Below are 12,500 nucleotides of genomic sequence, written 5' to 3' on the forward strand. Positions count from 1 at the left end.
CATGATCTATAAGATCCTGGGCACCATATTTCTTCTTTGACTCACTGACTTCATTCAATGGAAGCTATGCAAAAAGGAAAGGCCATCGTTGCCAAAGCATTGCAAAAAGGCAAGGGTCATCATTGCCCCAGTATTGTCGCAATGATGAGAGCAGTGAAAATGCCTAAACAAATGGTAGTGTCATGCTCAAACTTGTGGGTGCTTGATAACTACAGATCTATTACTAAGACTTAATTATAAAAATAAAAAAACATTTCAAAATTACTATTAACATACCACTGGAGACCCTATCATCTTAAACAAGGCACCAACCAAGATTGGTACCCACTCAACCTCAACTGAAACTGGATGGACCTGAGATATCAACTTAGGGATCTGAGATAAAAACAAAATAAAACCATTGTAAATAATACCAAAATAATTCAACATCATACCCTTGAAATGTTTTTTTGCAAGTTTCCTTAACATAAATTATTAGCCAATATCAAAAATACCTCTTTGTTTGTCCCTCCATAATTTTGAATAAGCAAATATGTTTTTATAAATTTTCTCTTGGGACTTACAATGGTCGCAAGAGAAAATGGAAACAATACTTATGCAAACTTTTGGAGGAACAAACAAAGAGTATTATGGCATTTTTATATTGGCTAATTTCAAACTTCATGGCTGGATTTGGTTTGAGAAGACACAAAAAAAAAAACAGTTTTAGTTGTACAGCTAAATAAAGTATGTATCTTGAATTAACTTTCTTAACAGGCTACTTTTGTCTGAAAAGGTGTTCAATAAATTTGATGAGGGAGTATCTAGTTTATTCTGAAGAGTGTAAGTATTCCCCCACCCTGAAACACCAAATAAATTCCTTCCAGGCCTAGTTCAAAACACCAGGTAACAAAGATTTTCCACTTCATTGGTAAATTTAAGAATAATCAAAGCAATTTGGGGTAGTGAAAAGTGGTGCTAGTGGTAGCAAATTTTACAGATTGGTCTGGCTGGGGAAGCCTGCAGGGTTAAATCATGAACCAAGTTGTTGAAAGACAAAAGGAAAGGAGCTAGGAAAGGTGAAAACATGCAAATTCACACACAGGCTAAGGTGGTCTTAACATGAGAGTGGGACGAAATCATACTGGCATGACTTCATATAACAACAACAACAACAACAACAAAGTTAACGCTACTTGATATTGCAGGCTAATTTAATTAATTAATCAGACCGGTAGATGCCTTCATCTTGGTTGCTGGACCGAGACAAGAAATTCTTGCACCGGTCTGAGTTCATAGTCGTCTGTTCTCATGACAACAAAATTTTAATCTCAGACCACGTCCAGAAATTTCAAACCTGCATGCTTTTGGGTCAGGGATATATTTATAAGGCAAAAGATATACATGTAACAATCATTTTGTCCCAAAACCAGGCACCAACAATTTCATCCCAGTTTCAATTTTGTAAACGACTGCAAGAATTTTAAATCTGTACAGGTTCATGACGGTTTGGGTTCCTCCGGGTCTCAGGTAAACACAGGAAGCAAAAACAGTTCCCATGAAATCAGAAACCTTTTCAAGTAAGTTACAACATAGGTTATGAATGAAATGACAAGACTCAGGAATGTACGTGTGTCAGTTTCTCACAAACGCTCAAAATTCTCTTCAATACAAGCAAACCAAATCCAATGAAATGATTTTCATGAGTTAGGTCTCAGCATTTTTGGTCTGGTCATGAAAAATCTGTCCATGGAAGACCTTCTTGGGAGCCAAGGGTGGAAGGTACAGGAAAGAAAGGGACACAAAAGGTACAGGAGGTTGGACAACAAGGTATAGGGGAGCAGAAGGTTTTGATCCTCTCAGTCCAAACAAAATAATGACAAAAGCAAAAGTTAGTCAGTGACAGTACCAAGCTTGCGAACACCAACACCAAGAGGATCTGTTGAGCTAATCATTATATCACCAAGCCTCCATGTCTTTGACCCTCAAATGTATATTTCTTTTTTATTCCGTCCACAAATGGCTTTTTCACTAATGACCTACCAGTTACTGTAAAATGAAATTGTTTAAACCTGTGTTGATCCAATGTAGCTCCAAGGGCTGGAAAAGTCATGATAGATGGTGAGTTTAGCCTTCCTTGGCTCTGCTGGAGGAGGGTGAAATCTTGGGAGAACTGCAGAACTGTTTCCCAGAACTCTCTCAACAAAGTGAAGGTGATCCACACCATAGAAAAGTCGGTCATTTGCCCAAAAACTGAAGAGAGATTGAAAAAGAATAAGCAAGCTGTTGAACAGGGGTTAATGGAGACCGCTGTGATTTACCAACAAAACAAACACTTACACTGAGTCTGAAGAATGAATGAGAAAGTTAAATATTGCACCTTGCATGGCCGGCAGTCACCAAAGTATGAAGACCTCCCAGTTTATTCTACAACCAGGATTAAGTGGTTTCATAAATCGCAAATGGGATAAATAGTTTTCAAATTGAAAGTGCTGTATTTGAGAATGAAATGACTTGCTTTAAAATAACAATACAATTACAACAAAAACATAGAACACATTTAATTTCTTCCTCACTACAAATGATAAATATTTGGTCTATATTGTTCTCAGTAGCAATATACACACCTGTACCAATAGAGTTTGTGCGGCACATCTTATAGGTGGGAGAAGAAAGGCATTTATGCATAAAAATAGTGTGTTATGAGCTACATCTGTATAAGCCAATGAGATTCTAGCACTTGATACAGTGAAAAAATTTAAAATACACTGTATTAAAAAATACTGATATTTCAAATCTTATAGCCATTACACTGTACATATTCATGACATGTCAAGCCAATCAGACAGCCAGAACCTAGTCTCATGATATTATTATTATTATGACATGTTGAAATAAGAGAAAGTGTCTGAGAAGGCCTAGAACAAACTGATTTCAATATTGTGAATAGGGCTGACCACACAAAAAGCTGCTCAGCTTTGAGAATCATAGCATTAACCCATTGACTCCCAGGGGTTCCACATTGACAAGTAAAATCGTCTGGCGTTAGACAAAGTAAAATACTAGGTCTGGCCAGCTTAGGCCGGTTTGGACGTCAAAGGGTCAATTAACATCACACCAGCAGCAACAGTGATCCTGTATTGGAGGTGTTTTTAATTTATTAACCTTGGTACACCAAATGATCCTCTATCCAAGGCCTCTTGTGTGTTCTGTAGAAGCTTTTCTTTCCCAACCCCACTGATCATCTCATCAATGTCCACATTCCAGCCAACAGAAAAAGCACTCTCTTGTAGAACACTCTTTTCTCGAACATCTGTGAAGATTATTAATTGAAAGGTCCAGTTCAGTCCCACCAATAATTTTACCACAGATTTTTTAGCTTTGTCACAAATTTTGAAAGGAACTCTATGCTACCTCACATAACCATACACCAGATTGTAAACAACACACATTCAAAAATGACAGGTTAATGCTCTGAGTGTGGACTTCTTGACATTCTGAAAAAACTTGACTTATTTTTTACCAGTATACTACATAACATTATATAATTTATTTACCTACAATGTATTTAATATGACCAAGTGACCCAGGGCAAAAAAGTCTGAAGTGATAAATTTGCTAACAATGAGACACAATCCTAAAGACTAACAATATGATTACCTCAATAGGACTATTCATTACCTTTATGTTGAACCCAATAGGCACCAAATAGCTTGTGTGTCAATGAAATACCAGTTTCCTCGTTTAAATGAAGTGCTGCAGCCAACAGACGCATTGGCTTGAGAGTCTTGATTGGATGCTCAGATGGAGCTGAACCTTCAGTTATTCCCAGATGAAGTCTTGTTCTTTCTAAATCTATTAGTTCAAGACAGTGATTGATTAAAAATGTTATATTTCAACAAAGTAATTTAATTACAACATTTTTCAAACAATTAAAAATATTACCTTCTGCTAATATCTTAACCTTAGCACTACACATGGCATCAAAAGCAGATCCTGCAGCACCTTGGGGTGCCTGTGTTCCTTTGTACAGGCCACCTAACCAAATGGAAACAAACAATTAGAAATAATATTTGTACCAAGACATTCAAAACCTGATCACTTTAAAAGATTACCAGAATAGATGCTGCAAACATTACTCAAAACAACCAATACTAACTGCTGCTAACATTGGCAATAATTCTACTAAAACAAGCAAAAGAAAGATTTTCAAAGCTTGACTACAAAATTAATTATATTATACAGACGTAGAAGCTTTTGCATCAGGGAAATTAATCCTGGAACAGGTGACTTGTAGTTGTTCACAAACATTTTGTTCCAGACTGTTTTTTTCAAAAGTGATGGAGAGCAGCTGCATTAATCTTTTCCCTACATGTACAAAAAGAAACACCTACAGATTTTACGACTATCACCAGACAATTTCACTCCTTGAATGGGAAGATATGTCCAGAAATGGCTATAATTAGATGCACAGATTTGAAATTTAAGTGTCATGAAGTGTCCACTTGTTGTCTTCTCTTCAACTTCGACATCACTCGTTTCTTGGAATACAGACAATTCACGTCATGTAGTGTCCCCGAAATGCTGCTCCTAGAGTATGGATAAACAGCTGCATTTACACTAAACTAAAAATAATGCTAACCTTTACTCTTACCTTATTGTTGAAAAAAGGTTGCAAAGACTTAGACTTAGAGGGACACTTCCTGTTGGATGTCAAAATTGGGTTTGCATCTAATAGACCCATATCACTCAATGTCCAACAAAAGATTTTGCAAGTCTAACCTCTCATTCAGTGTGAGGCTAGAAGTTCAAAGACAATGCCAAGACAATGCCATTATTTCCTGTGGACTCCAAAATGGCCGACGGGTGATAAAGGTGAATTCTGTGCATTTCTGGATGCAAGTGAAAACCAACCCTTATTCTGGTCACGTTCTGGAGTTCATTGGAGGACTTAGAAGACAAATTCTGGGGGTTTGGGATGTTTAATGTTTCAATACCCAATGATAAGAATTTGCTGACTGGAAACCATTGAGAATGGAAACAATCAATACAAAACAATGGAAATTGCAACGTTTTGTAAACAATGGGCATCTATAGCTATAATTTGATAAACTTCATAAAAATACATCTGTGATCATAGAAATGATTGTCAATTTTGTCTTAACCTGAGTCAAACACTATAGTCTCTGTCATCATCCCTCACGCTTTTAATTAATTGCCTTAACCTGAGAGTACAGTCTTTGTGTTATTATATATGGTGTACTAAGTTATTTTGTGGGAGCTTGCATACAGTATGACGTTTTTACCATTACTTAGATACATTGGTTGCGGTCTCATTTAGGGAGTTAAAACTTGCGTTAAATCAAGTTCTTTTGTTCAGTGTTCCCCTAGGGATTCAAAACACCAGAGAGTTGACACTAGAGTAGTGCCAAAACCATTGTTACACTGTGTTTTTCTCAAGTGTGACAGCAACCATAATTGTCGTTTAATACGTGGGACATGATACTTACCAAGAAGGACGGGCTTCCACTGAATTTTAGCTCCAGTTCGTCGGGCAACACCCTCTATTAGTCTACTTGCCATGTAGGCAAATGGGCAAACAACATCGTAGTAGAACACAACTTCCTTCATCGCAAATTAGGATGATATTGATTCCACTTACAGTTGTTGGAGAACTTGTTGCAGTTCTTTTTGATAGGAGGGGGTATATATGCACAGCGGTAAACCATAAAGACCGCAGGCTGTGCATGTTAGATTACCGATTTGAACAAGGTAGTCTGTCGCGATAGGATTTTTAGCGACCTGAGAATTTGCAAGTTTTATCTCAAGTTCACCAAACCAATTTAGCCACCTGAACTTGGGACAACTCAATAGGACGATTGGCTTCCGTCGAGGCTCCCTGAACTCAAGTAGTGGTGCGCGACGCACCGCTTTTTGACCCGCCGTCGGTGAGAAATTATATCTGAGCAGATGATCACAACCCACGAGGCTGCTTGGATGAGATACAAAACGTTTGTGTGAGGATGTTCAGAGATGAGAAAGCGAGCATTAGGTTATTCCCTGCTTGGAAATCAAGCGAATTTATGTCTGGATAAGAAGAAGGAGGTCACGAGATCAGCGCCGAATCGGGTCACGAATCGCACCGGAAATACTAGTTGTGTCAACTTCAAATGCAGAGAGATCGTTTTGCCCTGGGCCACTCCCCGTTAAGTTCTCAAGAAAATGACATTCCGTTATGGTTAAGTTTACTCATTCTTTTTTCTGTGAGTCTGTCGCTTTTTCTGGCTTTGGTTTTAAACTCTAATCCGTACCTAACAAGCACCACTGGCTATGCCGACGGCGGGGATATGTATTCACACCAAGTGGAAGCCCTTTACTTGAAAGAACTTTTACAAAATGGCTCAACGGATCTGTGGTTCGATGAAATAATACTTGGTTACCCTTTTCTCCTGGCGTACCATCCATTTCCGTGCTTATTTACCTCCGTTTTAATGATCCTTACAGAATCGTAAGTTAGACTTCTTCTTTGCTCGGCTTTGTCTCTCGTGCATGCAGGGGTCAGGAAAAAGGAGGGAGTGGTCGATGGAGTGTACAAAAAATCTACCCCCTCGAAGAGCCGGTTTTCTCATGATCAAAATTTACTATTAAATTTCAGTTGTCTCCACTTAATAATAATAATAATAATAATAATAAATAATAATATAATAATAATAATGAACTTTATTTAAGTGTCAAGTGTATTTAGTGCTGTGGAGGCACTTATTAAGCACACTGCACAGAAATCAAATCAATTCAATACACATCACATCATAGGCTGGTTTTTGAGGAGAGGGGGAAACCAGAGTACCCAGACCCAGAGAAAAACCTTTTGGAGCAGAGTAGAGAACAAACAAACTCAACCCACATATGGCACTGACTCTGTGAATTTAACCCAGGCCACATTGGTGGGAGGTGATTGCTCTCACCACTGCACCATCCTTCTCGTCACATGTGCCATAGATTTGCTCAAAGTGTATCAGATTCTTTAAGATAACTCCACAAGGAATTTGTATTCTTAACTTGCATGCCACATTGATGCTGATAAACAGTAGACCCTCTTAAAGGTTCCCTTGTTGGCTTCTTGGCAAATGTGGTGCAAGATTTAATGAGACCCAATGATGAAGTCCAAAAATTGTCATTTGGAGTTTAATAAAGGCCATTGACTTCAAACATCCGCCATGGTCTCACTCTTTTATTGCTAGAGTGTTTCATAAGTGAAGTGGTAAGCTAACACTTGCTTTACTGATGCATGCATTTTTGTTAACCATTGTTTCTAAAGGTTCGTCAGCCCTCTATTACTATTCCGGTGGATTTTTGTTCTCCTTCTGGCATCTGTGCCCTGGTCCTGGTTCATTGGTTTGCGCAAATTGAGGATGAGTCGACTGGAAGCAAGCATCACTTCTCTTTTTGTGTTTTCCATTCACAGTTGGAGCAAGTTTGGATTAGAGCTGGAAGCATTCCATGATTATGGTTTATTGACACAAGCCTATGGGATGGCCACTTTCCCTATTGCAGGTAATCGGTTTAAATATAGCATGGTTTTACAGGATGTTTTCACACAGACAGAAAAGCTAGCACATGGTAGATCATGTGAGTGTTCCAGCACAAGAGTCCATGTACCAGGTACAAAATTTGTGAATCCAAAAATTCCTCAACTGTTCGTTGCACTTAGCCTGAACATTAGCATCTCTCTTGTGATGGTATGTGTATCTCCCTAGCTCTATGAAAATCCAGGCACCATAACAGTAATTGACAAAAGAGCAAAGATGGCTATGAACGAACATTCTGCATAACAGCCAATCGCTAAACTGTTGGCGGACTTCATGCCAGGCAGTTGCTGTTTCAAGCTAGTACAACTGTGGTTGCATCCGGGAAATTTCCATTTTATGAATGCGTTGTATCGTTCATTAAGACCCCCAAGGCGATTATGAAACAACTCGTCAAGTTTGCCGTAATTCGGGAAATCTGTTTCCCAGGAGTGAGTAATAAGTGACCAAACCCAACCCAAGGGAATTCCCCAAAGAGAACTTTAAGCGGAAGGGTTGGTGTAACCCCAACCATCAAACTGTTTTGTACCCTACCCCATATAAGTAATTAATTGTAACTCTTTCGGTGCCTTTTACTCTATTTTAGTTGGATTCCTATACGACTATGTACTCTACAACAGAAGCTCAAGGAATGGAACCATTCTACTCGTCATCCTCAATTTCTCTTCACACGCCTTCTTCGGAATTTACCTTGTAGTTGTAACAGCTGTGACATTACTGGTTGATGTAAGCACTAATCCAATTCCATTCAAAAGAAAGCTGCTCTCCCCTTCAGTTCGTCGCGCAGTATTTGTGCACTCCTCCAGTGTGTGTATCTCATCTTGGTGGATGATACCATTACTCGTAAACTTCAACTTTATTGGAGGACTTCCCTGGAAAAACGAAAACGTAAACAGACATAGCTTTGATTTAGTGCTGTGGGATCTTTTGAACGGCGAAATTCTTGACCAAGGAAGAAATTTTCCTTTCATTACTTTTGGTGCCGTAGCTGAGTTATCTTTTTCATTTTTCTTAAAGCGTAAACGTAGCAACGGTGAATATTTTGCCGATCACCATGTACGGTTTATTTGGCTCAGAACGCTGTTTTTTGTCACGCTGCTCATGTTCCTTGGAAGAACTATTTTTGGTCCATTGTACGACCTGATTCCATTACACAGAGAACTCGAAGACCTGCGCTATATAAATGCAATCAATTTTTGCGGATAACTCCTAATGACTGTCTCATTTGTACGTATTCTTCGCTTCTTTTCCTCAATCGTGTGCAAGATATTAGGTGTATTCCTGAAAAGCAATCAGCTACTAGTCTTATTTATGCTACTACTGTCGCCGATTTATCTTAGCTCTCAACTTGAAAGATTCAATTCACTGTTGACGGTGACTGAAGTCAGTTTCTCAGATGGATTGCAGCAATTGAAAACTTATCCAAATAGAGGGCGTGTACTTGCTTCAAAATCATTAGGTGAGTGAGCTTCCAATGAAGCACAGTGTAAGGCAGCACCGCAGTCTCTAAGAAGTCAGCCTCCCGTGTTCATTCCAGCAAGAATCAATCAATGGCTAAAGGAAGCACTCGAAGACCTGTATTCAAATCCCCCCCCCCCCCCCCCCCAATCAAGGTGTTAACTTCTCGCCTGGTTTTTCTTGAGTAGGTCATTTCCCATCTTCCAACGTCGTGATTTCGCCATTGTTAATGCACCTTGACTCCAACATTGTTGTTGAATCCCCCGACCAAAAGCAAACATGTTCCTCCATTTATTTCATGAGGTCCTAAAACAGCTGGCAACAGTTATCCGACCCACGATAGGCTAAATCTTCCCGATTTTACGTCCAAAAAAAGAAAATTGTATCCTACAGCCGGTAAGACGTAAAATCGAGGAGCTAGCGCTGTTTACGGAAATGCCTTGCATACGTTTTTAATACTCTTTCCGATTTCCCGATTTCCAGGCAGCGGTGGTCCTTGGGACTTAGCTCTAATACCGCATCTTACTAAGAAGCCCGGTAGGTACTTCTTTTGCTAGTTGAATGCGTTATTACTTTTAAACAATAACCGTAAGATACGCAAGGTTGTGCAAGTGCATGGTGCAAGTTGTTCACTTTATTTTGTGCGCGTCGCGTGCCTCTCTGATGTGGCGTATCCCCGACGTAGTCAATCGAACGTTCGGTAATCGAACTCACAAAAACATTTTGCCAATCGAACATAACCGAACACCTCAACAATCAGAAACACGAACCAGTTTCATCTGGTCTGAAACAATGCGTTGCGGTCAAATAAGTTATTTATTGGCTTGTATTTCAAACACGAGTACAACAGGCAAGATGTCGGACAGGGCAGAGGTAAAACTTACTATTCTGGAAGCGGTGGTAAAGGGCTACCACGAGCGCTCTTTCGCCGTCCGTGTCGGGGATAAATTTGTTGTCAAGCAGAAAAGAGGAGATAGGGGTCCTGCTCTGAGGGTAACTGACGATGACCGCGGCCACCTTTAGTTCATTGAAATGTGTTAATATCTCTCACACTTGCTCCTCCAGTTAAAACTCAGTTAAAGAGTGAATTCCTTCCAATTCTACTAAGAGTTAATGCTTATCAATTTTGTATACCATTTTGTTTTTCTGCCGAACAAAATCGAACTAATTGCGTCGATTTAGTTTGATTGAGTCACGAGTTCGGTTGATCAAACTCACCGAAAAGTTCCAGTTCGATTATGTTCGATTACCGAAATCGAAAGATTGGGTTCGATTCGTTTTTGGTTCGGTTTCGTTCGATTGACTGCACCGGGCGTATCATTCTTTTCTCTTCCTCGAAAAAATGTATACAATCAACTCCAAGACAGAATGATGCTCATACCTTCAACGTCATTAGCAGTTTTCGGAGCCGGGACTGTTGCATTGACACTGGAACTTTAAAGATCGCGTTGCCAAATGAACACAATACATGACGACTGACGTTTCTGGAAATAGGTGAGAATCAAGTTTGCGCAAAACTGAGACCATCCAAGAATACGAGAAATGATGACGCTGACGAGTCGAGGCCAGCTACATCTTCGAATGAGACTTGTTTGCGATTTTGGGAGATAAAGGAAACGGTTGCCAGTATGGTATTAAAGGACGATAGCTTAAGTGGTGGCTTTCGCCATCCACGAGAACCAGTCAGTCAATCAAAAGAACGAATCAGAGTCCGAATTTCAAATTCACGAAATCTGGAGGTCAATGCGGCGAAAGATGGACGGGCAAATAACTTGGTATTTCTTCTGATTGGTTGAGAGAAAAGCACTAAATTTCTCGCCCATTCCCCAAACGTTAGGGTGCAAAATGAAATTAATACCGTCACTCAACGAAATTGTCACGTAACTATCCCGTTGAAACCTTGTCTTTTCAGGAGTCCTTACATACTCTCGAGGCTATCACGACACATTGTCCATGTATTATGTGGAGCAGATACGGCCATTCAGGGACACAACACCTTCCTTCACAGATCTCATGCGTCTTTACAACATTCGCTTCGTCGCTACATCCGGGATCGACACTGCTTTATACTCAAGGACTTATCAACTTAGCCACCTGGCCTCTTTTGGTACCATTGATCTGTTTGTCAAAACTCCCGAAGAGGATTATGGTTATTTCGAATTTGCGCATGTCCCTGGCGCTGTTATTGGTGAATTGAAAGCTATGCGTGAGGCGGTAGTCTCAACAACTCGACTATTTGCTTACAGAGTTCTCTTCGCCATAAACCCCAACTCAGAGCTTCAACACGATGAGTTCTTCGAAATAGTAGTGTCGCATCGATATGCCAACTCTAGTTTTATCCAAAGGCTCCTTTTTCCAAACGAGTTTGAAACAACTTGGCTAGTGAACAGGAGACCAGTGAGGCAAAATTCGCTTTTTGAAGATGTAGAGTTCGGACGCAACCCAGATCAAATAATGTCAAGAGTTTTGAAGGAGGAAGACGGGAGAACTTACTACACTGCTTATGTCGAGGTAGCCGAGGATGGTTGGAGAGAGGCAAGTTGTTTTTTGATACAGGGAAAAGTATTGTAAAGATCTATTGTAGTTCCAGTTGTTTAAAGGCATATAGCTTTCTTTATCCATTTGATCTATCTAGAATATAACGTACACGTATACTCACGGTTGTGTGAGCAAACACTGAAATCGTTGCACAGATTGTGTCAGATAGTGACTTATCCACTGGACAAAGTTATCAGGCCTTTAAAAAACAGGAGCCCTAAGTACGAACTCAAAAAACTGAGGTCGATTTTGCAAGAATTGATTTACACGAACGAATTTCCCTCCATAACGTTTTCGAGACTTCCGTCGACAAACGAATGTATCGTTATTATTTCGATCACTAGGCCCCAGTTTTTTGGAAGGGTGGATAAATCACAATCCAGTGAGTAACTTATTTGCTTTTGATCACACTGTGACTTATCTGTGAGTGGGATAGTGATTGTTTGGTTTGATAGCTGTATCGGCCTTTACAAGAACTAAGGCCAAATGCATGGGAAAGCAAGAAAAACAAACTTGAAAACTGAGGTGCCAAAAACATGACTTGAATCTTGGTTTCAGGACTTTTACAGTACCGAACATCTCATCCTCAAAGTAACTTACCATCCATACTGGACATGTGCTTTTCGTCCGTTTGTTGATGCAAACGATAAAGCACGAGGTATTGATGAGGACTGGCACGTGATTCCTGTGCACCACGTGACGCCAAACCTGATGAGTGTTGTCCTTCCTCCTGGCAGACATCATGTAACTTGCAAATATAAAAATCCCTTTTATCAGAAAGTTTTATTCGTTCTATTTATTTTTGTTATTTTCGCGTTGACGATTACGGAATTGAAGAAGTTTTTGTATTGTCGATAGTTTTTGTTTCAATACGTATTGTTTTAATAGCGATTACCTTTTTTCCACCAATGGATAAAAACATTTACGAAATGACCGTAA

At 39.6% G+C, this 12,500-nt stretch overlaps 1 protein-coding gene and 1 pseudogene across 1 annotated transcript in view; one reads left to right on the plus strand and one right to left on the minus strand.

Moving 5' to 3' along the window:
* LOC138030179 (uncharacterized) overlaps positions 1 to 5,695 on the minus strand; it is a 10,222-nt gene extending 4,527 nt beyond the window's left edge. Inside the window, exons 1-7 of the mRNA XM_068878063.1 lie at positions 5,490 to 5,695; positions 3,925 to 4,017; positions 3,661 to 3,834; positions 3,145 to 3,292; positions 2,052 to 2,232; positions 277 to 375; positions 1 to 64 (exon numbers count right to left, since the gene is read on the minus strand). The exon at positions 1 to 64 is cut by the window's left edge and continues 111 nt beyond it. Coding sequence (XP_068734164.1) covers positions 1 to 64; positions 277 to 375; positions 2,052 to 2,232; positions 3,145 to 3,292; positions 3,661 to 3,834; positions 3,925 to 4,017; positions 5,490 to 5,610 — 880 coding nt within the window. The 5' untranslated portion in view covers positions 5,611 to 5,695. The remainder of the gene's footprint in view (positions 65 to 276; positions 376 to 2,051; positions 2,233 to 3,144; positions 3,293 to 3,660; positions 3,835 to 3,924; positions 4,018 to 5,489) is intronic.
* Positions 5,696 to 5,743: 48 nt separating this feature from the next.
* The window catches only part of LOC138030177 (uncharacterized), a 6,894-nt pseudogene continuing 137 nt past the window's right edge, over positions 5,744 to 12,500 (plus strand).

Source organism: Montipora capricornis, chromosome 13 (genome assembly GCF_036669925.1).
Source record: "Montipora capricornis isolate CH-2021 chromosome 13, ASM3666992v2, whole genome shotgun sequence".
NCBI lineage: Eukaryota > Metazoa > Cnidaria > Anthozoa > Scleractinia > Acroporidae > Montipora > Montipora capricornis.